General features: G+C 58.3%; 1 protein-coding gene across 12 annotated transcripts in view; it reads right to left on the bottom strand.

Annotated features, from left to right (window-relative positions):
- Positions 1–27,150, bottom strand: part of ARVCF (ARVCF delta catenin family member) — a 53,798-nt gene that overhangs the window by 979 nt on the left and 25,669 nt on the right. For 3 of the 12 annotated variants that reach the window (XM_042911273.1, XM_042911274.1, XM_042911275.1), the window contains 16 exons: positions 20,596–20,823; positions 11,309–11,467; positions 10,607–11,130; positions 9,076–9,575; positions 7,985–8,168; positions 7,035–7,152; positions 6,431–6,602; positions 4,599–4,670; positions 3,096–3,223; positions 2,627–2,777; positions 2,129–2,327; positions 1,929–2,040; positions 1,720–1,810; positions 1,349–1,402; positions 863–948; positions 170–694 (listed from right to left, as the gene is read on the bottom strand). In XM_042911273.1, coding sequence (XP_042767207.1) covers positions 533–694; positions 863–948; positions 1,349–1,402; positions 1,720–1,810; positions 1,929–2,040; positions 2,129–2,327; positions 2,627–2,777; positions 3,096–3,223; positions 4,599–4,670; positions 6,431–6,602; positions 7,035–7,152; positions 7,985–8,168; positions 9,076–9,575; positions 10,607–11,130; positions 11,309–11,467; positions 20,596–20,805 — 2,922 coding nt within the window. In that variant the 5' untranslated portion in view covers positions 20,806–20,823 and the 3' untranslated portion in view covers positions 170–532. Of the gene's footprint in view, positions 1–145; positions 975–1,348; positions 1,403–1,719; positions 1,811–1,928; positions 2,041–2,128; positions 2,328–2,626; positions 2,778–3,095; positions 3,224–4,598; positions 4,671–6,430; positions 6,603–7,034; positions 7,153–7,984; positions 8,169–9,075; positions 9,576–10,606; positions 11,131–11,308; positions 11,468–16,791; positions 16,843–20,595; positions 20,824–27,026; positions 27,090–27,150 lie in introns of those variants that run through there. The other 9 variants (XM_042911276.1, XM_042911277.1, XM_042911285.1 and 6 more) reach the window with 9 other exon arrangements.

Here is a 27,150-nt window from a genome sequence, read left to right as displayed (position 1 = left end):
TGGGCATTTAAGCCTGATGAGTTTGAAGTCAGGGTCCCACCAGGGAGCACGGAGGGAAAGAACATGCAGCCAGCAGAGATTAACAAGAAGCCCCTGCCCAGAGGACGGGAAACAGTTGAATGAAAAACCAGACGAGAGAACGTACCAGGCATGCAAGCTAGACCCAGGAGTCAACGGGCTGAGGCTTAGCGTCCCCCACGGCGTCCACCAGCCTGACCGCAGGCCTGCTGGGCCCAGGCGGAGCCTTCCTGCCGGGGTCGGGCTGCAGCGGACGGGCAGTGGGCAGGAGGGCGTTAGAGGCAGAATACAGCATGTTAGTCAGTGCTGACAGGTTGGGGCTGGGCCGCTCAGCGGGTAAGGCCAGAGACAGGGTGCACAGGAAGGGGAAGCTGAGCTAGTGTGGCTCACATAGATGCGGAGTGACACGTGGACACACACAGGCCTGTGCCCAAAGCCAGGGGATTGTCACAGAGTGGACTGGGAGGTGTTGTCATGGAGGCAGGACCATGGTGGGCCCTCACCCACTGCCCACTCACACACACAGGCGGAGAAAGATGAAGAAGACACACTTGCTCAGACTCCCCTGGCTCTGTGCGTTGTTCTGGGCAGTGACCCTGTCCCGTGCCCCCTCTCTCCCAGTGCATATGAGCTTCAAGTCACCTGTACCCATAGACTGACTCTGCTGGTAATGTTCCTGAGGCGGGAGGGCCGGTCGTCAGGCTTGATCTCCCAGCCCAACTGCTTTTCAGATGAGCTCCACCCCAGGCTGACTGGGCAGCCTAAACTCAGCACCTCGCCGGCGCCCCTCTCAGGCAAGCCCTAGCTATGCCACATCTCTAGGCACCTGCCCACAGCCACTTACTTTCAACGGTTCCTTCTCAGAGGCCTCCCCCGCAGGGTCACTGCCTCGAGCCCTCCGCTCCCTCCGGTCCACAGTAGAGTATCCATCTTGGGGTGGGGACATGAGGGGAACTCTGAGGGGCAGGCACCACAGGAGCAGATCTCCCTCTCAGCCCAGATGCAGGGGGGGCCCACCTACCCTGCCCCAGCACTGTGCGGGAGGACTAGGTCAGGTCTTCTCACGACCCCTCCCATGATGGTGGCTCAGAACACACCAGCCCCCACCCAGTCCCCCACAGCTGGCAGGCCAGATCCCAGCTAGGCACTGACCCCTCCCTGGCTGTCCACCCCTCTCACCAGTACCACTAAACCGAATCTCTTCCAACCAGCACCTCCTTGGAAGACCTCTCCAGCACCAAACACACAAGACAAAACCACCTGGCCCATCTCAGCACCTCTCCCCTCCTCCTCCCCAGAAAACAAGACGCCCTGCATTATCTGCACTCACCTGGGCCAAGTGCCTCCATGGGGATCACGTCCCGGCTGCCCGGTTTCTCACCATCTGCAAGGCACAAGCCAGGTGGCTGGGGATACAGTGCAGTGGGGATACCAGAACAGACAGACCCCCAGCACAGCTGGCCTCAGGGACTCTTCATCACTAACTTCTTTGCACCATTCTGCCACGCCTCTGTCATTGACAGCACCACCCCGGCTTAACATCAATGTGGACACCATGGGTGTAGAGGTGGTAGGAGGCTACAAGCCAGGAAAGCGCCCCCCACCCCTAGCCCTCACCTGCCTTGTCACTATCAGTGCCCCTGGGTAGAGGAGCATCTCATACCTTAGGGATAGGTTTCCATGCCCCCACTCGGTACTCACCAAGGCTCCTGTCCACCAGTGGCAGCGTGCTGTCGTCAAAGCCTCCAGGACTTGGTGCTCCTTTGGGTCCCTTGGCAGTAGCAGTGGCTGACTGTGTATGAGAAGAGGTGCACAAAACAGACAGGATAGGGTATAGGGTTAGGGGCGCTCCTGTGGGGGACCTGGCCTGGAGAAGTGAAAGAGGGAAAGAAAAGCCAGGCAGGCCGCACCTGGAAGCGCGCCTTGGTCCAGCCATCTTTCTGCAGGGCACCACGCAGCTCCTTGTAGCTCCATACAGTCTGTAGCACGTGGGATGCGGCCTTCGCCTCACGTACTGATTGGCTGCAGCCAGGTCCAGGGCGGGGTCAGCAACCGGCCACGCCCCCCTCCCACTGGGACCCCACCCTCCCCAGGCCAGGCCCTCAACCACCTGGTAGCGCCAAGTGCCACCAGCGCTGGAATGCCTCGGGCCTGTAGTAGTGAGCGTGCGTTGTCCAGGCTGTCAGACACGATCTCGTGGATGGTGTTGAGCACAGCCACCACCGTGTCCTCCTCCAGGCGGGCACCAGGTCGCGCCGGAGCCTGTGCATTGCGCACGTTCCGCACCAGCTCCGCCATGGCATAGCTCCCTGAAGGACAGGGGCAAGTGTTAGGACACGCCTCTGCTCACCCCAGCGGGAAGGAAGGGGATTCAGACAGGGCCTCCACCAGGAGAGCCCCAGGAAGCTGCAACGTCACCTGCCGTGTACAGGGGATAGACTCTGAGACGATTCAGGAAGACATGAGCTCCAGTGGCTGGGACAGAATGACAGGGGCAGGGCCGGGCCCTTGACCTCCCCACCCTGCCGGTCCCTCTGCCCCTGCCCGTGGGACCCCAGAGCAGACCACCGGGCTCTGTATCCTGGCTCAGCCCCACCAGTGTTCTCACCAATGAGGTCCTTGTTGCGCCGGTCCAGCGAGAGGTTGCGGAGGGCAATGGCAACAGCGCGCACCACCTTGTCAGTCTCGGACTGCAGCAGCTCCACGAGCACCGGAAGCCCACGCTCCTTGCGCACCGTGGCGCGGATGTACGTGGCCCACTGTGGCAGTGGAGCAGGTAGGGTGCTCAGCACACTCAGGCATGACTACATGCCCGGGCACTCTCCCACCTGAACCCTGGCTGTTCCCTCTGGCTGGACCCTCCTCCCTGGCATGACAAAGTCCAACCCAAGCAACTCAACTCTATCTCCAGCTTGCATCCTTTGTGCCCCAAACCGCCCGGAACCTTGAACCTCCTGGACCTCGGGGAGACATGGTGTCCCCTACTCTCCCTCCCAACCTGGACAAAGTCAGAGGCAGGCACCAACAGGATACCTAAGATTTTCTCTGTCCCCTCCCTACCAGGCTTGGCCTCTCACCATCCAGTTGCCAGCGCTGAGGTTCTGCAGGGCGCCAGCGGCAGCCTCCAGGGTGTTAAAGTTCCGGCTCTCCGTGAGGAGGGAGAGGTAGAGACGTACCACCTCGGGCTGATACAGCAGCTCAAAGCCTGGGCACAGAGCACCCACCACCCACAGTCACCCACACCTGCCCCCATTATCCCCTCTCCTCCCAGGGTGAGAGTCAGCTGGGGCCAGGGATGGGTGTGGTGCAGTGAGGGAAAATTTAACATCAATGCATTCACTCTTTATGGGCCACCCAAAGGAGAAGGCATTCCCATTTCATGGAAGAACAGAAGCTCAGTGAGATGCAGTGGGTCTAAGTGAGGTCACTGTTCCTTTGCCCCTGGTGCAAAAGAAATGGTACTAGACCTGCCTGGCAGCCAGAGCATCCAGGAGGTCAGGGGTAGGGAGGGAGGTGGCAGCCAGGGTAGCTTCCCTAGCAACGGGACTCAAACTCCCTAATAACAGAGCCCGCCCGCCCATGTAGATAGGCTGTACAACTAAGAGGAGGAGCCCTAGCAACAAGACCCACCCTCCCTAGCAACAGGGCCCTATTCCCTCCTATGTAACTAAAGCTCTTTCCAGTGGCCACCCCTAGCAACAGGGCCTGCCTTCTCTGTCTACAACCTGCTCAACCACTCCGGGCTGCAGCAGAGTTGCCCCAAGGCACTCAGAGAGGAGGGCCTGAGCAGCCTTTCAGCTGGCCTGTACCCAAACATTACTCCCTCTTCCGGGTCCTCCCACCTGACATTTCATTACCCCCTCCACATTCCTCATGCCTCCTTGGTCCCTCTACTCCAGCCTCCCTGGGATTCCTGTTCCCCAAATGCTCCAAGAACGTCCCCCATGCAAAGTGTTACCCCTCAGGGTGTTTGCAGGAGCTGGTCCCTCTGCCTGTGATGCTTTCCTCTAGACCTCCCATGGCCGGGGTCTTCCACCCTGCTTGGGGGTGTCTGGGCTTGCAGGGTGGGCTGTGGCTTGGGACTCACTAGGGCAGATCTCTCTTACTCAGGCTGGATTCCCAGTGCCAGCACACAGGGCTCCAGACAGGGGATAAGAAAGACAAACTACTCTGCCCCCCGTGTGATCAGCCTCTGTACTAGATATGACTATACACCCCAACTCCCAAACCACCCTGAGTGAATGTGAGCTCCTCAGCTGATACTGGAAGGTCCTGCCCACCTGGTCTCTGCCCTTCACCGAAGGCCTCACTCTAGCCCCTCTAGTCTTTCATATGCTGTGTGACCTTGCAATCGCCTGGCCTCTCTGTGCCTGTTCCCCCCACTGCCTGAAGTGACCCACGGAACTGACCCTGATTCTGAACCCTTAGCAGGTGCCCAGGGACTGGATGGTCCTCTGGGGAACCCCATACCTGTGGTCCTATTTTCCATCAGATCCCCAAGGCCCTTCAAGCCTGTTTAGTAGCACAAAGCTTCACTACCTGGATAGGCCTGTGCCTGAACTCTGCCTCTACCCACTCACCTTTGGCAGCCTCAGTTCGCTTGGGTAGGTCTAGCGTGTCAAAGTTCCGGTCCATCTCACCATCCTTCTTCCCTGGAACAGAGTAGGGGGAGGTGAAGCAGACTCTGCAGAGAATGGGTGTGCATCAGGAGGGCTGGACACAGCACTTTCCTTCCTGAAGCAAACCCAAGAGCACCCCCAAGAGGTCTTGGCAATGGAACACTATTCTGTGTTTAGGTAGGCAGGGAGGGCCGGAGAAGGGCAGTGGTGGCAGTGGGGACTGTGGATGTCCCAGCCTTGCCCCCAGAAGCCAGAACTCATCTCCTTCAGATGCTGGGAGCAGCACTGCAGACCACCCAAAGGCCTTGCAGCTGCCAGGAGCTAGGAGCCCAGGCTGGGTGGCAGGTAGGTACAAAGCTGAGGATTGGCAAGGACAGGATGTGCCTGGTTGAACAGTAAAGCAAAGCTGGGGCCAAGAGTCCCAGCCACAAGGAAATGCCCACCTGGGGTCAGAACCTGGTCCCAGGGTCTGCTGGCTAAGAGAGACCTCGGCCCACAGGCTGAGCCCCTACAGCAGCCCCACATAACACTTGTCAGCCTCAGCCTGCACACCTCCATGAATGAGCTCGCTCTCTCCCACTCACCCTCATCTCAGATGAGGGAGCTGCTTCTCCTCTGAAAAGCAGCAGAGTTCAGATGATCTGGGATCCCAGCCTCATGGGGCCTCTCTGTCGTCCCTCTAAGCCATATATTGCCTCATTCCCAGGGACAGACTTTGTTCAGTTACCCCTGGGGACGAATATATCCAGGCCCTGCCCCCTCTTTGGCTCTTCCTGCTCCAGCTCCAGCTCCAGCCCTGCAGGGATAGCTGAGTCTGAAGTTATAGAGGAACAGCCTGTTGGCCTCCCAAAAGGTCCAGGGCTGACATTCCTGCCATTGTCATGCCCACACAGTTGTCATGGAAATGGCTGCTTGGAGAAGGGACTGGGGATGGGGCAGGGCCCTGAGACTGGACTGCCCTGTAGTTGTCATGGAGATAACTGCCTAAACAATAGGGCAGGGGGCACCTCCCTGGTGCCCACTGCACCCACCAGGCCTGGACAGCAGGACAAACAGGGACTCACCTTGATGGAACCACTCCTCTGGGCAGCCGGAGGAAGCACAGGAGAGAGGAGACGAGCCTGAGTGGGCAGCAACCCCCCCCCCCCCACCCTCCCAGGAGGCCTCAACTTCCCACTGAATACCCTGGGTTGAGTAGATGGGTCATGGAATCCTACCGCGATTACTTTGGAGGGCTGAGTGCCAGCAAATGGGATAAGAAAGGGGAGGCCTGGAATCAGAACAGGTCCACATGATGGGGAGGAGTGGGTGAAGGCAGTGTACAGATGTCACCCGGCAGGTGCCAGGGAATGCAGATCCTGGAAGCTGTACCTAGCAAATGCTGGTCAGGATGGTGTGAAGGCAGGGTGGGGTGCTGCCCTCAGGGCATCTCAGGGTCTTCAGGTGCTCTATGAATGCCAGGAGGCAGCATCGTCTTTGATACTTCCCAAACATGAACCCATAGAACCCTTCCCAGAGCTGAGGGACCGAGTCGAGGCAGCAGCAGGGACACCACACAGGTTCACTCCTGTCCTCCCCTGGGGGACCCACAGTGCAGATGAGGGAACGCCGGCCTGACAGCTGGATGACCCAGGGGGCTGGGCCCAGCCTCCGAGGCTCCCGGCTTCCCCACCTGCCCATCAGGAGCTGACCAGGTGGTCTCTGGCTTCCGTGTCTGCCATGGGTATGGAAGAACTTTCAGCCTTGGGTTGCATGGGGAGTCCTAGAATGGTACCCCAGTCCCTCCCACACACCTTTGGCCTTCTTGCCACCGAAACAGCCAGCGTCATCCCGCTTCCGGCGCTGGGAGCCTGCAGCACCGCCTGGGGGCCCAGGCTCAGCCTCCTGGTACCTGTCGGCCCCAGGCACCTCCTTGTGCACATGGTAGGACAGGTTCCGCATGATACACACACAGTTCTCCACCGACTGTGGGGAGAGGAGAGTTGATGGAGCAGGGCCAGGTGGGCACGGAGACTGCTAACCTTCCTGGCGAAGACTGGCCACAGCCAGTGTGCACAGAAGGAACCAGGGATGCAAAGATGGGAAGGCCTAAGCTAGGGGGCCCATGTGGCTAAGAACTCCCAGAGAAGGGCTGAGGAAGAAAAAAGGTGGAAAACACACTGTGTGTAGGACCTCATCCAGGGCTTCGGGAATGTCCACTTCAGTGTGGCCACTATGAGATGGTCCATGCCCAGGGCGCTGCCCGAGACCAGTATGCCTACTCCCCCTGTACTGCCCAGATAGTTTAGGGCCCCCTGGGTCCGGTTCCTGCTCCATCTCCCAGAACCCTTTGTAGGAAGCTATGAGACTGCCCCTGCCTGGGACCTGCTAGAGCCCTCCCTGCCAGGCTCCACCCACCTTGTTGTCCGTGTCCTTCCTGCCCACAGCTGACTGCAAGGCGTGCAGCAGGGCGTCTACCAGCCCTTCACATTCCCGGAGGCGGCGCCGGGCCTCTGCACCATCCGAACTCACGTTCCTGGGTGGCCAAGAGCAAGCCCTGTGACCCCTGGCTCCCATGGCAAATTCCCAGCCCTCACCTGGCCTTGGGGTCTTGTCTTCATCTGTAAAACAGGCTCTGACACCACCCTGTTGGGGCTACTGACAGTTCCCTGACCACTGAGACCCCAGGAAGGAGCCTGAGCCAGGCAACTGTATGGCGCAGAGGGCCTTCTCTGATGACCGGCTGAATTGGAAATGGGCAGAAGTGGCTCCAGAGGTGTGAGTCCATTTGCAGGCAATTATGGGCTTTCCCTACCCCACGGGCAGTTCTGGGCTCCACCTTACCCTGAGGTGAGGACCCCATAGGGCCACGGGGGTACATCCTGATGGACAGGCAGGACAGTGGGGAGCCAGCGCTGCCTGTGGGGACTCCACAGGGAATCCCAGGGTGGGAGGGTGAGGGCAGAGGTTGCAAGGAGGTAGAATGAGGCCTCTGAGGCCACCTGAAGATGAGGGTCCTGGCTCCCCCTACCCTGGCTGTCACGGTGATAGGAGAGTGTATCAAAACTGAGCAGGGCTGGGGCCATGGGGTACTACATGACAGCATAGCAGACCTTGTCCAGAGGCTGCCCTTGGGGCTGAGTACAGCCTCATCAAGCCCCATTCTCAGGACTCAGGCAGGAACTGTGGTATGGCCGTGAAGCTCCTAAGACTTGGGTGGCTAGTTCTCTTCCACACTTTACAGGACATGAGAACATGGCTATTCCCAGTTTTGCATGTAGGCTCTGGTGCCTGGCTCCCGCCTCCTTGACCAGGAATAGCCCTGGGTGACCTCACAGGGAATGCCTAAGCCCAGCCCCCACCCACACCTCAAGCAGCCTGATGTGTTCTTGAAGACTGTTGTCCACTCGGCATCCCTTGGCTTGGAATCCTCGTTGGGCTCACGTTCCCAGCCCGAGTGGGGCACAATGACCTCATGGGTTAGTGTCTGCAGGCCGTGATCAATGATGACCATCTTCAGGGGCTCATAGGATGACAGGTTCCAGAGTGTGCCTGCAGGATGCCATCAAGCAGCCAGTGCTGACCACACAGGCAGTGACCTCCCTACCTCCCCATGTGACCTTGCTCAGGACCTGCCCCATCCTTCGTCAGCCCTACATCAGATTAGAAGATAGGAAGTGACAGGGGCGCCTGGGTGGCGCAGTCGGTTAAGCGTCCGACTTCAGCCAGGTCACGATCTCGCGGTCCGTGAGTTCGAGCCCCGCGTCAGGCTCTGGGCTGATGGCTCGGAGCCTGGAGCCTGTTTCCGATTCTGTGTCTCCCTCTCTCTCTGCCCCTCCCCCGTTCATGCTCTGTCTCTCTCTGTCCCAAAAATAAAATAAAATAAAAAAAAAAAAAAAAAAAAAAAAGAAGATAGGAAGTGACAAAAGCCATGAGGAGTCTTGGGTGCCTACCCTGGCCCAGGCAAGATGTGCACAGGCACTCAATAATAGCTACTGGCTGGGAGGAAGCATCAGAGGGGCTGGGACGCAGAGGAAGGGCTGGTAAGGAGCCTGTGGCTAGACACACAGGTACCTTCTCTTCCTCCATCCCTTCTCAACCTCATGGGTGGATGGGACTACTGCTCCATTGGCTCTACCCAAAGTGGTCATGTGACCCTATCTGGCCAATTGGGTCCCATGAGGCACAATCACTCACCACTGCCCCACTGGAGGGTGGGACCAAGAGGCTGGACCTGGAGAGTACAGGGACATGGGGGCAAGTGGAGAGGGGTCCTGCCTGAGGGGCAGCAAAGTCCAGAGATAGAGACACTGGGGACCACTCAGTCTGAGCCTGATGCCTACCCCCCAGCAGCTGGGACTCCTGACTAAATGGGTGGGTGGGGGGAGGGGGGTCTTTTTCTGGCCAAGCCTCGCTCTCCTCCTCCCTGAGGGATGTGGGGAACCCAGGTACCACTCACCTGTGACGAGCTCTCGAACCTCATTGTCCCGGGCAGCCCGCAGTAGGCGCACCAGGGCAGGCACACCGCCACAGTCGCGGATGGCAGCCTTGTTGTCTGTATCTCGGCCATAGGAAAGGTTTCGCAGTGCCCCACAGGCCCGCCGCCGCACCTCTGCCCTTGGGTGGTCCAGCAGAGCGACGAGAAGAGGCAGGCCCCGCAGCTGCCGCACACGTCGCTTGATGCCCTCGTTCTCAAAGCACAGGTGTTGCAGGTAGGCAGCCGCGTTGGCTTTCACGGGATCCACGGGGTGCCGCAGCATGGCCAGTACCTCCGGCAGCTCAGGGTCCCGCCAACGTGGCTCCTTACGGGCGCTATCCACTGAGGGCGACCGCCGTACCACCCGGTCCAGGCTACCCAGGCTGCCCCGTTCTGGCTGGGCCAGGGGTGCTGTCGCAGCTGGAAACGGGGGCCGCTCCTCCATCAGCTCACCGCCATCATCTGCCACATCCTCATAGGCCCTGTGCAGGCAGGCAGGGCATATGAACATCTCAGCACTGTCACAAGATGCCTGCTCCAGAGTGGCCTCACCATACTTTCTCCGGGGGACCATGAACCCATTAAGGGCAGGGATAGGCCAATAACCTCGGTATTTGACCCCAAGCACCGAGTGGGTGCTGAGAGTCATGACCTAGGCCAGCAAGAACGGACTCCCAGACAATGATGGAGCCAAACACCAGCCAATGGTTACCAAGGCTTGCATCAGGGAACTCACTCACTCTCATCACCATGCAGTGTTCCCCAATTCTGAGCTAAATGCGTTTCTATGAAACATCTGTGTCCATGACTGGGAGTCCTGCCTTTCCATGAGGCCCATCTCTGCAGTGCAGGATCTGCCAGGATCTGCAGGTAGGAGGTGACCCTCCCCTGCACACAGCCATCCTGGTGGGACTCTATGAGGAGCATTCAGGCCACCAGTCCCCCAGAGCATAAGATGTCTCTGTGGGTTGTCACCATCAAACCCACTTCCTAGGGCAGAGATTAAGGCTAGGAGGGGTCAGGTGTCTTGTCTACGGTCACACAGCACAATCCATATGAAGGCTGTGATCATGTTCCCACTCTACAGATAGAGGAACTGAGGGCAGAGATGACAGAACCAGAGCCTGTGCTAGGAAGAGCTGGGTGGCTTAGGTTCTGGCTGCTTTTGTAGGGGAAACTGAGGCCCAGGGAAAGGCTGGAGCCTCAAACTCAGAGAAATGTGCTAAGCCTCTTGTGCTCATGTCTTCACGGTTATCTGACTAGAACAGGACTAGCAGGCACTGGGTACTGTCACTAACCTCCCTAATGTCCTAGACCCACAGGGAGGGTACCAACTGCAACTCCACCATCCCAGAGGCTGCCCTATTGCTGTCTTTGAAAAGGACTCAGTCCAATTCAAACTAACATGTGTAACTTAGCCCTGGCAGCTACACTTCCTGTGGAGGATTCTCTGGTGGGGGAGTGGAAGGCAGACTTCCTGGAGGCAGTCAGTGGCCGGACACAGGGTGCTCACCTGGTGCGAAAGCCACGCCCACACTCAGGCCTCCTCCTAGTGGCAGTGCCATAGTCAGGCTCCAGCTCCGGGCCACCCTCGTCATCGGCAGCCAGGCTGCGTGTGTCATCCTCCAAACCATATGGCTCCGCCTGAAAGCGCTCGGGCTGGGAGCGGCCGGCTGGCAGCACAGGCTCAGGGCCTGCAGGAAAGGCCTCACGTCGGCCAGGCAGTGTGAAGCAACCATCCACGGGGCCTGGGCCAAGGGGGCCACGTGGGGGCCGCACACCCAGCCCACGGGATAGACTGCCGTAGCTGGGGACATCACGGGGCTCAGTGCCGTCGGTAAAGCTGCCCCCACTGCTGAGGTAGGCACGGGAAAGCGTGGCTGCTGGGCCACCCCCACGTAGCAGGAAGTGCCGGTCCAGGGGGCCATCTGCGAAGGGGCCTAGCGGGGGGCCGCCGTCCAGCAGGGGGAGGCCATCTGGGCCTACAGGCACTTGGCGCACTGTTCTCGTGGTCACCGTCTTGACCGTCTTGGTGACCTGGTGGGTAAGTGGGTGGCCAATGGGCTGGGCAGCCTGAGAGGCCTGGACACTGCCCCAGCAGGGCCAGGGTGGCCTAGATCTTCCACCTGAGCAATAGGTGGCCCCTGGGAGGCCACTCTATAAACGGAACTATGGCTACACAGCCTACTTGCCCACTGCCTGGGCCCCGCCATACCTTGGTCTCAGTGCGCCGGGTAGTACCATCTTCTGATGTGACAATGGACACGTGAGAAGTAGGTGTACCAGGGTCCTCCTCTACCGTCACAGTCTCCTCCAGCACCTCGGGCGCCTCTGGCATTGTGGCCAGCGAGGCCTGGCTGCCCGGGCTCTGTTCCTGGGCAAGACGGGGGCTGTCAGTGTGAGGAGCCACAGTTCACCCAGCCCTGGAGTGCAGATGCTTGTACTGGCCTAGATGCCAGGAGTGCCTTCATCCTACCCCTGGAACCCATGGACCCCAAGGCCTGTCTCAGCAACAGCTAGTGAAGACAGCAGCTCCAGTCTTGTCTCTGAACACCATGGGGTGCCCTGGGGGCTGACCCCCAGTGCTGGGGCCTCCTTGGGCTGAGTTGGCAGATGAAGCCCCTGACCCCAGTAGTGCAGTCTTGGGCAGCCCTGTCTGAGCTGCAAGGTTCCTGGCTGCTACAGGTTCCTGGTGGGGCAAGGAAGTTGGTGGGATCTGCACGTTGCTCTCCTGACATGGCTCACTAGCCCTGGCTGGGCCCTCCCAGTACCCTGGGCCTCCTCCCTGACCCGCCCCAGAAGCCTCCAGTGCAGAGGCCTTGGGATAGCAGTTTCAGCACTGCTCACTGACTCCTCGTGGCCACGCCCAGGCTCCCACTGTTCCCAAGGCCAGCTAGACGCCCTCGCAGGACAGAAATACCCAGTTCCCAGAATGCCCAAAATACCCTTGCTCCTTCCGGCCTGGACACTCGTGGGGTGTTGAGTGGGCACAGCCTGGCCCTACCTCATTTGGCCCAATGGTTGGTGCCCCCCCCCTGAAGTGCTGAGTGTTCTATCAGAGCCCAGAGATGGTGAATTCAGGCCGGGTGTACCTAGTTGGTCCTTGACAGGAATCCTGGTCCCCTCCCCACATACCTCTCCCTAAGCCTCTCCAACCTCAGTCACCCACCTCATTCTCAACCTGCAGCCCCCCCTTGCCTTCCTCTCTGCAGGGGCTGACCATGGTAGAATTACAGGCAAGATGGCTCTGGACGAGGCCCTCTTAAGGCCCATATGCCTATGGCCCGACTTGCCAGTGGAGAAACTGAGGCTCAAGGAGGACAGGCCAGTCCATAGCAGAGCTGAGCAGACTCCTGCTGTGCTGATTGGCAAAGGGGCCTGAGAGCCAAAGTCTATCTACCCCTGGGCCTCTGACTACATGGGTCCTCCACACCATGCCAATGTCCTAGGATAGCATCTGGCCAGGATGGGTAGGGGCTGAAACCCAAGCTGCAGTGGGCAGGCAAGTGGGGGCACATTCCTGGGCAGCCAGGGCCAGGTCAGCAGGAGGACAGGACCTGCTCTGTGGCTCAGATACTGTGCCTTGAAGGATCAGTCCCCCGTCTGGGCCCCAGGCCTCCGAGGCCTACACAGAAATGGAGCTGAGGCCCAGGGAAGGCCATACTCATATCTGCCTGCCACTAGACCCCTACTCTGTTCCTGGCCCTGGGCCTGAGCAGTGTGTAAGGCTAAGTGTCCACAGCTGCCCTAGGGTCTGCCTCCCTAGGTCCTCAGGGTGTGAAGTCTCCTCAGGTTAGTGTCCTGACCTGAAAAAAAATGCTTAACTGAACATAGTTGTTGAGGTTCTGGGCCCCTGAAAACTCTTCAGGGGTCCAGAGAGATGCCTGGACCATATCAGAACAAGTGTATCCCCTGGGTTCTGGTGACACAGGAAGGAAGAAATCACAGAATGCAGCCTCTTCTCCCAGAAGCAGGACCTCAGAGGACAACAATATGTGATTTTATAAAAAGGAAAATTGAGGCCTGACAGAAGGGAGAGGATTGACCAGGACTTCACAAACCTGGGGAATTTCAGGTATCCACAGAAAAGGCAAACTTTGCAAGGCCTTTTAGCTACACCTCACCCCTTGTGGGCCACAGCCTTGGTTGCCACTCAGTGTTGCAGGTGGAATGCCTGTTGGGGACCTGGCCAGGAAGGAGGAACATGTTCCCTGGGAAAGAGAATAAACTGAGACCCTAAATAGGGACATGCTGGTGAGCTGCCAGGCAAGGTGGCCTGGCCTCTTCTCTGAGGGCATTGGGAGATAGTTCTGGAGCAGATTCAGGGACAGCCTGTCACTGCTGAGGCCTCGGCTACCCCACCTGTATTTGGCAACTATGGGAGCAAATGTGTGGCAGGCACTGAGCTCTCTGCCAGGCTCTGGGAGCCAGGCATGGAGGGGTCTAGGACCACATGTTGGTGGCTGTAAGTGAAGGGGAGGGGTTCAGAGCAAGACTGACAGGAGGGGACCAGAGCACTGTCAGGAGGGCATGGGCCCTGAGTAGACTTGCATACATTTGCATAATTAACACTCTCAGAGAAGAGCCTCCTACTCCCTGGTTAGGGGGTGAGTGTGAGGAGGGAGGAGGAGGAGTAAGCAAACCTCAGACCTCAATGCTACTCTGAGGCTCAGTTTATTCTCACTCTAGTCTATGGTGAGGGTCTGACACAGTGCAGTGGGAGACAAAGGGATGCAGGTCTAGGAGAGCCAAGTTCACCCCCCCACCCTCTGCCAATGAGGCCTGACAACCCTGCAGCATCGCCTACTAATACCCAACCCAGGCAGCCCGGTAGTGGGATCCTGAGGCCCCAAGAGCCCCACTGGCAAATGACCTCAGGGAGCTAAAAATGGGTGATGACTTCACCCAGACGGGCAGGCAGGCAGGAGCGTGAGTCAGCCTGTGATCACAGGAAGGCCTGGCCCCCGTTACACACTCCTGGGCACACATGCAGATAAGGACCTAGATACACATGCACGTACCTGGTTCCTCCAACAGGGACGTATGCACATATACATACGTATGTATGAGCACCCAGCCCAGTGCACAGACCCAAGCACATCAACCCTAACAGCCCCCAGTGCACAGTGCCCACTGCCTCCGGAGGGACTTGCACATATGAACACATCCCATCACCTCCTCCTACCTCCTATCTCTGTGTCCAACTCCCTAGACATCCACTCAACCACTCACTATGGGAGTTTCAGAGCTGGCAGCAGAGTGGGGAACCAAAAGCCTACAGTAGGGAAAGGCCCAAGGTCAACCTGATGCTCAGGCCTCTATAACATCTTTGGCGTAGTGACATGGGATGGACTGATGACCAGCACACAGTTGGCACTCAATAGAGGCAGTTGCCCAGGGTGACTGCATCCCCTCAACTGGCTTCAAGACACTGGTCTAGGGCTGCAGGTCCACCTACAGCATACCCCAGGGACCCCTGGCCCTGCACCTGAGGTTCCCCCCTGCACCCCAGACACAGGCACCAGCCTGGACACACCACCCTTAGCCCTTCTCCATATCCCAAATCTTGCCAAATCCTGTCGACTGTCTCTTGTCACCTTTCCCCAGCCCTAACTTCATTCTTGCCCCTCTTCCTGGGACCACTGACCTGCCTCCCATTACCTACCTCCAGGGCCCAAACTATCCCCTGGCACTCCCATCCATGGTCTACCTCGTCCATGGCCCACAGGTCTGGCCCAGAGTGGGGCTCCTGTCCAGACCTGGGGTTCCCCATGGGCTCCCTTGAACTTGTGGGAGGGGAGTGGCCCAAGACTCCAAGCCCAGAGCCAGAGTGGCCAGTACTCAGAGAGGTAAACCCACAACCAGTCACCACTGCTCTCAAGAGGGTTCCCAGAGGCATGAAGCTGGGCATAGCAAGAGGGCCCTAGGCTCTGTCACACACCTGGAGCTCAGCTTCCTCATCTGGAAGTGGGAAGTACCCAGGGTATCAAGGCCATGGGACAAGGGGGATAGTGCCAGTCCCACCTTTGTGGCCTGATCTAAGGAATGTGGGGAGTAGGAAACAATGTGGGACAATGTGTAGAGGGGCAGCCACCTGGGCAAAAGCCCACAATAACCTCTGAGGTACATGTGGGAATGGCAGAGAGAAGGAACAGGGATACAAGCCAAGTTACAATGGTGGAGTCTGGACTGGGGTCGCAGAGGCTCACCAACTGCACTTGATAGATGAGAACTCATGGTAGGTATCATGAAAAACAAACCTCAGGGCAGGTGTCCCACCCTGTCCATGGTTTCACCTGCACACAGGGAATGCGTTAAGGTGGGATACCATACCTGGTTCCCACAATCCCTAGTCCTGGCTCACAGAGGGCACAAGACAGCTGGTACTGAATAAATGAATGAATGAATGAATGAATGAATGAACGAGTGGAAGAGTAAAGGAATGAAAGTGTCCCCCTGCCCCCTCCACCCCCAGCAGTCATCACGGATAGAGTCCAAGACAATCCAGGCTGGGTCTCTCACCAGAGAGTGAGCCCTTGGCTACCACAGATGTCATCTCTTGATGCCCACAGCCTCTGCCCAGCCCTGGCAGATGGGGAGCTCACACCTCCACAGCAGCAGTCCACCTGCCAGGGCTTGCAGTCTACACTGAGTGGCCAAGAGGCCAGGGGGCAGTTGGTGCCCAGCAGACACCACTGGTTGCAGCGTTGCAGGGGATAGCAGGGCTGGCTTCACCCATCGCAGTTTCTCCAAGCCCAGCCCACATCCAACAGCTACACAATGGCCCCAACTCCCCCCAGCTGACCCCTAGATCTCTGGGACAGTCACTGGCCAGACCCTAGGGGCCATACCAGAGATGCACAGCAAGCAGAAACCCAGCTGCCAAAGGTAGGCAGGAGTGATCTACCCCCTAATCACAAAGGGCCTGGGGCAGTTGCTCCTCCAGTCAGCCTCAGTTTCCCTGCCTGTTACTGGACCACAAACACTCTGAGTACAAGGTGCGGGTAGCCCACACGCCTCCTTCCAGCTCCTTCCCAGTACTGGGAGGTTGACTGACCGGGTTTCCCTCAGAGACCCCCTCCCGCCTCCGCACGTGGGCAGGGCCCTCCTCCACCCCTCCCCTCACGTGCGCTGCCGAGGCAGACAGGGCTTCCATTAAAGCTCCGGAAGCGCCTTCTCAGGTCCCCAGAGTCAGAGCCCGCGCTGGGAGTGTGAAGGGGAGGGGAGGCCCACCAAGCTCCCCAGGGAGCAGGAGGCCTAGCCCGGCTGCTCTCTCTTGACTCGGCATCCCTCCTGCACGGAGCGGCTGCTCAGGAAGGCTCTCACCCACCACCCAAGACCTAGGCACCTGCCCTGGGCGCTGCCTTACGGTGCACCCACCCCGATCCCTGCCTTCTTCTTGGCGCGGAGTCGCACCGCCTGGGGTCCTTGCACCCGATCCCCAGAGACCTCTTGGCCCCACCCCGCGCCTTGCACACTCCCCCCCCCGGCCCCCCCGCCCCGGGCATCGCTCTCACTCCACCGCCCCGCCCGCCCCGGGCCGAACGGCGGCGCCGGTCCGAGGCACAGACAATAGCCGCCTTCGGCCGGCAGCTCCACGGAACAAAAGCAGGTCCTCCCGGGAAGGCCGGCGCCCCGCCCTCCGCCGCCGGGCCCCAGGGATGGTGCCCCCACGCCTGGGACCAAGTTCCCTCCAACCTGTCTGAGTTCGGCCGGCATCGGGCCGGGCTCGGCGGGGGGGTGGGGGGCTCGGGTCGTTAAGGGCGGCGGCGGCGGCGGCGGCGGCGGCAGCGGCAGCGGCGGCGGCAGCTGAACCGGGATCGGCTCCGGCGCCTCGGCCGCTCGGGCTCGGGCTCGGCGGACTCGCTCCCCGCGGGGGCGGATCTGGCGGCGGTCACGGCTAGCAGCCAATGGAGCGGGGCCGCGCCCAGGCGGGGCGGGGCGGGGCGGGGGTCGGTGGGGCGGGGCGAGGTCCCGCCCCCTACCCCCGCAGAGCGCGGCTCTGCAGCCAGGCCAGGGTTGCCCCTAACTCTGCGGCAGCGCGTCTGGGCTCCTCGTTCCTCTCCTCCCCACCGTTGGAGTGACATTTTCCCGCCGAGTGACTTTGGCCAAGTCCTGCTTCCCAGGACTCATTTTGCCTCCAGTATAAGAGTTCACGGGCCCCTCCCCGTGTAGAATTGGGGAAAGAGTTCTGGCAGAGCAGGGGCCAATGCAGCCATCCTCAATAGTACAAGCTGCTCTAACTTCGATTAGTTGCCCCCTGCTGTGAAATGAGGGCTGATCAGACAGTTGTTACAACGATGTCAGCACCGCAAGGCCTCTCGGGACTTCCAGATCTGGTCCAGGCCCTTGCCCAAAACCCCATGACGGACCCCGACAGAGCCTCAGTTGGGGCCTGCCAAATGGACCTGCACTGATCCACTCACTTGTCTTGGGTTCTCCCCATCAAGATACAGAGGCCCCCCACTCTCTGATAGGTGTCAGAGCAGATCAAATGGGGGTGGGGGGGTGCTCAATTGTTAGATGACCCTGGGTGAAAGCTCTTGAGCCAAACTAGCTTCAGACACTCTCTCTTCCATGCCTTTGATCCACTGGGAAGTGGTGGGTGGGGAGTGGTATCAGAGGGTCTGGTTTAATCAGAGCTTCTCCAAACTAGGGTGCACTCCAGCCTAGCGTGAAGGTATGGCCACACCCTGGGGAGTCTGGCTGTCCTGGATGGAAACGCAGACACAGAAGGCTGGTTTGGGCTGGGGCTCTCCTGGGTCATACCCTACAAAGGCAAGCCAATGACTCTTATATCATGAATAAGGGCACTAGGCTCTGAGATAATAACAGCAAGGGCAAGCCCAAGGAGGTCCATGGGTCTGGCAAGAGAGAAGGGCAGGGCCTAGGCTTCCTGCCCCCTCCTGCTTCTCCCTAGACCCCACTCAGAAAACCCAGCCAGCCCCCCAGGGGCCACTCTTCTTCCTGGACATGTCATGTACATAGCCCATGCAGCCAGCATACTCAAGCACTCTGGGTATCCACCGCATGTGGATCTGAGCCTCAGTTTTCCCACCTGCACAGGGATGAGTTGCCCTGACCACTGGCCCCTGTATCCTCCATCCATGGCAACCTCACATGGAGCCACCTGGGATAGGAGCAGCAGCAGGAGGAACTGGACCACTCCCCTGAAGAACTTACATTTGAGCTGCTTCGGCCTTCTCCCAAATTTCACCAGCTGCTAGTGCCCCAGCCACATACCCACCTTGGCCTAACCCATGGCTGGCAAGGTCACTAAAGGTGTTCTCCCATGAGGAGAGGCCGGTAAGGGCTGGTGAGGGCTAGTGAGGGCCAGCCCTGCTCCAGCCAGCTGTTTGGTGGGGTGGAGCTCTTCCTGCTGGAGGATTAAGGGCAGGTGGCCACGACAGTGGCACAATCTGGGGAGCATGGCAGTAGCCCTTAGCCTCTCAACCCCTGAGCCCCAGCTACCTGTCCTGCCACTGGCCCTGAGCTTCACAGATTCCAGCTCTGACCCTGAAGACCAGCTCCAGGAAGCCCTGGGCTCAGCAGGTAGGTCACTGGGCATCTCTTGCTGAGACAAATCTGGGAAGCAGTTTTGGCATCAAGGCTGCCAGGCCTGGCCAGCGGATATGGCCCCAATGTCCCCATCAGCCCTGCCAGTCTAGCCACAGCCCTGGGAACACATGCTCTCTCCGATCTCACCCTGAGAAAACCATCTCCTCCCAAGAGACAGAAAACCAAAGGCTGGCCGGGAGGGCAGTGGGTGGGGAGGGGTCGGGAGGGGTGGTGGCCTGAGGTCTTTAGTTCACAGCCCCAAGGAAGCCAGGGCAGCTCCAGGCTATGGGAACATCTTTCTGTGGGGGCATCAACCCTCTGGGCTGGAGGCTAAAGACCTTTCCGGCCTGGGAGGACTAGATAGAGAGCCTGGCGCCTGAAGGATGGCCTCAAGGTCACTGACTGCCACTGTCCCCATGTGCCCCAGCTGGGCTGCTCTGCTCCCCAACCACATCTGGGGGTACAGTCCTCACCCTTTGGAGTGCCTGAGATCCAGGGGGTGGAGGGGATGGCTCTAGCACCTAGCCCCATCCTGCCTCAGGCCTGGCCTCCTATGGACTGGCTCTGTGGCCCACCTCAGCACCAGGGGCTTGGAAAGACAGCTCTCCAATGGTGGGGGCTGCTGGTGGGTCTGGGCCCTCTGGAGACATGTCTGACTGTATGCCACGCTGAGCTGTGCATGTGGATTGCCCACAGACAAATGAGAACATCAAGGCTCTTGGGGTTAAGATCACTTGCCAGGTCCCCCAACCTGACACAGGCTGTTGCTTCTGAGCCCTCCATGCCCTAGCTAGGCAAAGCTAGCCCAAATGGGTCAGTCTCAATCGAGACCAATACCTTCCTCCCTTTCTGTCCAGCCACAGAGGTCCAGGCTGCCTCAAGCTGCCAGCAGTCTATCTGGTTCCCTGGAGCTGGGGCCCAGTGACCAGAGCATGTACTGGGGGACACACTGCGAGGAGGTGTGGCTGCCAGGTTTTGGAAGGCAATGGTGCTATGCCTGCTCATGGAGGTGAGCCAGGGAAACTGAGAACACTACTGGCAGGATCCTCTAGGGTCATTCTGAGAAACCCTGAAGACTCAGGAGGCCATGGCACCCCAGGCCTCTGGGACAGGTAGTGAGAAGGGGCAACAGTGGAAGTCCTGTAGGGTGGACTCCTACCCAGGGAGCCACCAGGGACAGCTCTGCCCTGCCTATCGCCTGCCTTGTGCCTCAGCCAATAATATGAACTGAAAAGTAACAATATGAACTGAAAAATCACACCAAACTCCAGATATCCCACGTTTTCTCATTCTGCCCCTACCACTCCATAAGCCGGTGCTCTTCCTGCCCCATCCGCAGATCAGGCCCTGGGATACAGTGGTGGAAGGAGGAGTCCTGGCCATCTGACTCCTGACTTTAAAGTTCTCAGGGCCTGGCCTCAGAGCAGACAAGGCTCCATGCATCTTGGGGCTGAGTTGGGGCCTGAGCCCAGTCTAAGGGCAATGGCTGGTGGGGAAATTGAGCATTCTAGGTCACCCTCTGAGCTGCAGTCAGAGCCTGGGGCCTTGCTCGAGCCTTACCCTAGGGCTGACTCACTGATGCATGCAACGAAGGAGAATACCATGGCAAGGAGACTCCAGGACTGGAAAAACCCAGTCACCAGGGTGACCACTGAGCTGCTCAGAACAGACCTTGCCCAGCTGCCTGGGCTCTGAGGACTCACTTGAGTGGAGGGTGCCATTCTGAGGATTGGGCTGTGTCCTGCCCATTCATCACTTGGTGTCCTACACACCCAAGTGAGACTTCCAGCCCCCCTTGGGGTCCCATTTTCCTCCCCTCCTCAGAAGTCCCAGGAAGTCTTGCAATAAATCATTCAATTCAATGCTGGCTTGTGGTCCACCAAGGCCCCTTGATTGTTTCCCAACTTGGCCATTTTCACCCTTCCTGACTCACTGGGGTGTTACCTGCAGGACCAGCTGTTGCCAAGCCATCGGCAGGGGCTGCCCACTGCCCATACCACCACTGCCCACACCAGGCTGCTGGGCGCGCTCCAGCTGCAAGGCAACATGGCGCCTCTCCTGCTCCAGAGCTCGTGTCAGTCTCTCAAAGCGGGCCTCCTGCTCCTTCACTGAGGCCAGGATGCTGGCAGCTGAGTGCACGTTGCAGTCCTCCATGACCAGGATGCCGGCAGGCTGCAGGCAAAGCAGAGCGTGGTCAAGGTGGGGCTGGGGTGGAGGCCTAGAGAGGCCATCATAGGCCCCCTGCCCACTGCACACATAGATCATAGGACTCACTCCCAGACCAGAGCATCCAGCTCTCCAGAGAGAAGCTGCATTGATTAAATTCTAAATTAAAAGCCGTTAATCTGAGGCTGGCCAGAAGCAGCAGGCTCCCTCCCTAAAGAGTGTAGGGCTCTCAGCCGGGAGCCCCTGCTTCCTGCCAGGTTCAGCAGAACCTGAGGTTCTGGGTATCCCAGAGTCCTCTGGGAAGGGAAGGGTAGGAAGAGCTGGTGTGACAACCTCTCAGACTTCCCAGGGCCTCTGCTGTCCATAGCACATGCCAGTTCATCCCAACCTCATGGGGCCAGCACAGACCCACCTCACTGAGGCAGATGCTCTGTGGCCCAAAGAAATTGGGAAACCCATCCACAGCCACACAGCTGGTGTGGCAGAGCTGCTGTACCAGCGGGCAGGGAGACAGAAGCCATTCCATGGCCTCCTGGTGGGTCAGATACTGAGGCAGGTGAGGAGATGACACTGGTCTACAGACCAGCAGTCGGGCCTCCACTCACAGCCACACTGGCTGGGAACGAGAGTGGCATTTACCCACATGGCAGAGTAAAATTCAAGTTTAGCCTGGTTGAGATTCTGCACCAAGAAGTGGCCCATGTGCCTCATGCCTGACCTGGAGGGAGGTTGAGGGCAGGGTCCCAGGCATCTGAGGCCCAGTCTGTGGGGAAGGTCAGGCCTGCCTGGGGCCCTGCCCACTGCTGTTCCTGAGGGCCCCAGGATGGTGGGTGGGGGTGGCAGGGACTTGGCAGCTGCAACAAGCCAGCACTTTCCTCGCTGCTTGCTCCCTGGCTGCCCAGCATATTTGTTTTTCATGAACAAAAAGAAGCAGGGGAAGCATGTGGAGCACAGACCCAGGTGCATGGCAGCAGGCAGGGTGCAGGCCATGCAGCCATACCACTAGGCACTGTGGTGCAGTGCCCAGTCCTGCTCGGGGCCTCCTCCTGGCCCGGCCCACCCCAACCAGTTGAAGCTGACTCTGCCAGCCCCTGTGCCCCTGCACAACATAGGGGCTGAGCTTAGAGACACGGCACAGTGGGTAGCACCCCTGGAGGGCCAGCTCTGCTGCTCACTGGCCCAGGTGGAGCCAGCTTTAAGAACAGAATCCTAGAAAGGAGGGGGGGGTCAGTGCTGGGCCTGATCACTGGTACCAGCTGAGCGAGGGACAGGGTTGGGGGGAACGGGTGTACTTCGAGGTGAAAAGACACCATAGAGCCCAACCCACTGTGAAGCTGGGGAAACCAAGGCCCATTGAAGGCAAGAGATCAACATAGGTCCCAGAAGCTGAGCTTCATTTCTCCAACACCTGTCACTCAAATAAAACCATCAGTGTGACCTAGCAGAGGGGCAGTGAAATCAGCATGGCCAGCTAGAAGAGGCAGTAGCTGGCAAGGGGGCAGGGGAGGAGCTTGGGGGGAATGAGGGGAGTGAGTTATAGACTGGGTCCTCTGGCCAACAGGGAATGGAGGACAAACAGCATGGTATGTCCATGGCTGTGGGCACACAGCCTTCTGTGCACATCCACTGTTGCCTAGGCACGGGTCCCAGACACACACAGGCCCCATGCAGTGTCACGTAGGCACTAGGACTTGTGCATGGATAGACTGAACCTGGTAGCCCCAGGTGGGCATGGGTGGGGTCTTCCTCCCTGGAGGGCAGCACAAGGTGGGACAGGAGGTGGAGCCAGGTCACTCAAGCCCTTGGTTGCAGCATGGGTCTCAAGGCTCTGGGAGGTGATGATCAGGAAATCTACGGGCCTCATATCTAGGATTGCCCTTCCTCCTTGTGCCGAGACATGGGTTCCTGACTGACCTCAGGCTCCCCTTTCCTGCTCCCGGCAGGACCAGGCTAGGGCTACAGACCCTGGGGATAGCAGCTGAGGGGGCAGCACTGGCCTCCAGCTTTCCTGCTCCAGGCCCTCCAGCATATCCCAACTCTGAGGTCCAAGAAGCCTATGCAAGGGGTATCTACTTACTTTGACTGCCCCCATCCACCCAGCTAGGGCCCAGAAATCTAAGACTATGGTGAGAAGGTGGCCAAACCCATACTGACCTTTCCATTGCCCAGTTCTCTCAGCTGGAGCTAAATGACTGTGTGCCTCCCAGGAGACACCCTGAAATGCCAGCCAGCTTGGAGGAAGAGTGCCCTGCAGCCGTCCACAAAGAGCAGAGACTCTGGGTCTGGGGCCCATGCCCTCCACCCCAGCCCGAGGGTGTACCCCTCTGTCTGCCTGTGGGCAGGGATGCTGGGCATGGAGTCCCCTCCTCACCTGCCTTAAGTGTAGCCCTGGGGTATCCAAGAGGCATGGTGCTGGCTGAGGACATCCAGGAAGCAGGGAAGACCTAAGCCTACTTTTGTGACATGGTGGCCTTCCTGGGTCTGAGGTGCATAGCCTGTGCATAGGAGCACGTGTAGGTACAGGTGAGCCAGGCCAGCATCCCAGAGAGCAGCTTTTCGGATGGTAACTCAAATGCTATTTTTATATTAAAACAATAAATATGTGATGACATGGAAGCAAATTGTACATGAATTTTTAAGATTGACCATGAGACTGGGGCACCTGGGTGGCTCAGTCAGTTAAGCATCTGACTCTTGATCTTGGCTCAGGTCATGATCTCATGGTTTCATGAGTTTGAGTCCTACATCAGCTTTGTGCTGACAGCATGGAGCCTGCCTAGGATTCTCTCTCCTCTCTCTCTGCCCCTCCCCCACTCATGCTGTGCCCCCTGCCAAAATAAATAAATGTTAAAAAATAAATTAAAAAGATCAACTATGAGATTTTTAAATATACTTTTTAGTTTATTTACTTACATTTTGAGAGACAGAGAGAGAGAGAGAGAGAGAGCAAGCAAGTGAGAACAGGAGGAGGGGCAGAGAGAGAGAATCCCAATCAGGCTCTGCACTGGCAGCGCAGAGCCAGACATGGGGCTCAAACCCATGAACTATGAGATCATAACCTGAGCTGAAGCCGAGTCTGACATTAAACTTACTGAGCCACCCAGGCGCCCCAATGGACCATGAGACTTTAAAGACATTTTCCCCAGAGGGGTGTCGGGGCAGGGCCCAATCCTGGGGAGGGGTGTGCACCAGACTGGGAAGGCCTAGGGCAGGCAGGGAAGCACCACACTTGTGGGGTCTCAGCTCACCCTTGCTCTCCTCTCTGGCCAGTGTCATCACAGCTTCTATTCACCTGGCAAGGGTCCCACACTGTCCATCAGGTCAACCCCTCACAATCCCCACCCAGACCCCCACCGCTGGTTTGGCAGTCCTTGGTGGAGGCTGCTTCTCAGCATGCCCAACCACCTGTGGAGTTGACTTAGCAAGAAGACAGGAATGAGCATGCAGTGCAGAGCCAACCTCACCTGTCCCGGGCAGGAGTGAAAGTGGTGAACCTGGGGAAAGCCTGCCCTCACCTGGACACTCCAGGAGTGACCACAGGTGCTGAGTGGATAGAGGGATGGAAGGACAGGAGGCTGGACGGAAGGAGAAATGCATGAATGAGTGAACAAATGTGTGGATAGGAGGGTGAGTGGGTGGTTGTGTAAGAGGATGGCAGTGGATGGAGAGGGCTGGTTGTGTGAAAGGATGGCACTGGATGGAGAGATGGCTGGACAGTCAGATAGGCAGGTGAATGGGTACAAGGTCATCGGGGGGTTGATAGTCAGATAGGTGGATGAATGGGTACAAGGGGTGGGTGGGTAGATAGTCAGATGGGTGGATGAATGGGTAGGCAGGTGGGTAAGAACAAGGCTCTGAAACACTACTGGGTAGAGGGAGCCTGGACCCTGAACACTCTGGGACACGACTGTGGCTAGCACTTGCTCCATCAGGAAAGCAAAGGCACGATTAGAGGAACTATGGGGAGATGCTGATCATTCCCCGGAAACCTAAACCCACATTTGATGTCTTCCTGCTGACCCAGACATTCCTCCTCATAAGGAGTCCAGCCAAACCCTGCTCCAGAAAATCAAATTATGGGGCCTGAGTCCAATCTGGGTTGAGGAATTAGAGGAATTTCCTAAGGGTCAGGACGGCAGGGGGAGGCAGGCAGGAGGCCTGGGCGCCAGTCCCGACCCCTTGCCGGCCATCTGTCGGCACACTGCCAGCTGTCCTCCAAGAGGGGAGAGAGGGGACTGGCCACTGGTTGAACCTCATTCTGCCCCACTTGCCCCCCCTCCCAGATAGGGAGGAAATGGTGTAAGCAGAAGCAGAATCCAGGCCTGGTAGTGTCAAAGCCCCTTTGCCTGGGAGGGCATCATTTCCCCTATCCTCAACACTGCCAGCATGGAGACTTGCTCCCAACACTGCTGGCCAGGCCTCATGGGGAGCCCATTTTTACCCTGTCACCCCTACTGTGGTCAGATGGTACCCACAGCTGCAGGGATAGCTTCTGGCCAGCACGCAAGGATGGGCACTGAGCCAAGGCTGGAGCCTGGGCCGTGGGGTTCACACAGGGCGGAGTCCATGTCTGCCTGTCCCACCCAGGACTATAGTGTTGCTCCCAAGTCAGTGTAGGGCCTGGGCTGTCTGGGCAGGAGGAGGCTATTCTTAACCTCAAAGCAGTGGAAGAAATTGCCAAGGAAAGACAAACCAGCTTGACTTTGTGAAAACGAACCATTACTGTACATCCCCCCCCCAAAAAAGGGCCACGTATTGTGGTTATGGTTTTTTGGTTTTGGTTTTTAAAGTGACACCATTTACAGTAACATATGCAGTGAGCATTTCAGACAAAAGATGATAACTTGCTTCTAGACCTTGACTTCATCACAGTGGAAGCTGGTGAGGGGCACGTGGGGACATGTCACACTAGCCCCTCTATCTCTGTGCATTTACAACCTTCCATAACAGAAAGTGGGAGAAAAAATATAAAGACAACCAAAAGACAATCAACACCTTGGGATTAGGTCTTTGTAACATCCAGCAGTAAAGTGACACCCTTCATCTAGAAGGTACTCTTGCAAGTCAATAAGGAAAAACCAGAACCTCAACTCCAAGTGAGTAAAGGCTATAAACAAGGGATGTGGCCAGAGATATAAGATGCAGAGCAATGAACGTGGACACCATCAAGCGTGCACGCACCCTGAGAAAAGACTGGAAGGAAAGGCCTTTCAGGCCGCTGGGGCACTCTGGGCGGCAAAGTTCTGTACCCACCAGTGTTGCCAGTGCTCTGTGAGGACCCGAGTTACTGCTATAGTTGAAGGTAAGGAAGAGACGGAAAAGCAGCCACCTGCCCTAGCAGGCCGGCAAGTGAACAAGGAAGACTGGGAATTCAGCTCCCCAGGGGCCTGAGCAGTACCCCTTGCAGATCAAGGGAAGCAGAGGGATTTTCAGGGAGCTGATAGAGCCATAATTGGATTTAGCCTGGAAATTAGATTTCCCCAGCAGAGGAGGTACCCCTGTTGCAAGTGACCAGACGCCATGGTGGGGGTGAGGGTTGGAGAGATGGCCCCTTAGTGACCTCCTGCCCCCAGGCTATCCACACAGGCACCCAGCAGCACCCATCTGATGATCATATGGAGGACAACTCACATGTGCAGGGAGAACAGTCTGGGGAGGGAGGGCTCTTCCCCTGTGCCAATGGGGCACCCTAGGCCAAGTGCAGGCCAGGTCCAAGGCAGCACTGCTTAGCTCCAGGACAAGGGGGATGCTGAGCAGGTAATCAAAAGGACAAGGGGGCTGTGGCAGTACTTGATGCAGGAGGCTCAGGGACACATCAGGCAGGGACACCTGTAAGGGCCCAGAGAGCTTGAAGAGTGGGAGCTGAGAGCCTGGGACTAGGAGTGACTGGGTGACTGTGGGCTGGACATGGCAGAGGCAGGCCTCACCTGGATGCGAGTGCAGGGAGAGGCAGGTGAGTATACCAGCTGCTTTTCCTCGGTGGGAGGCCTGAGCACAAGGGGCCACCATGAGAGGCACCTAAAGGGGTGGCCTGAGATTCCCACTGGGGCAGGTCTCAGATACTTGCTCCATGTGCCAGCTATGGCACACCCCAAGTCTCCTTGGTTCCCTGGGAAGTGCCTGTCAGAACTCATGGAATGGAGATGGATAGCTCTCCCCCAGGCCCCAGGCTGGTATTCAGGGAAGTCCCCTTGCTGTCCCTCCTGTACCTGACCCAGATTCCAGCTGCAGCCATAGCCCAAGGGTGATGCCCTGCAGGTTCCAAGTGTGGGTATGGGCAGCAAGGATCCACCTCCTCTGGGGTCTCTGTTACAGCCAGTCCAGGAGCACCCC

This window comes from Panthera leo, chromosome D3 (assembly GCF_018350215.1).
Source record: "Panthera leo isolate Ple1 chromosome D3, P.leo_Ple1_pat1.1, whole genome shotgun sequence".
Classification (NCBI taxonomy): Eukaryota; Metazoa; Chordata; class Mammalia; order Carnivora; family Felidae; genus Panthera; species Panthera leo.
The sequence above is the reverse complement of the archived record's forward strand: the minus strand, read 5'-3'. Positions and strand labels throughout refer to the sequence as shown.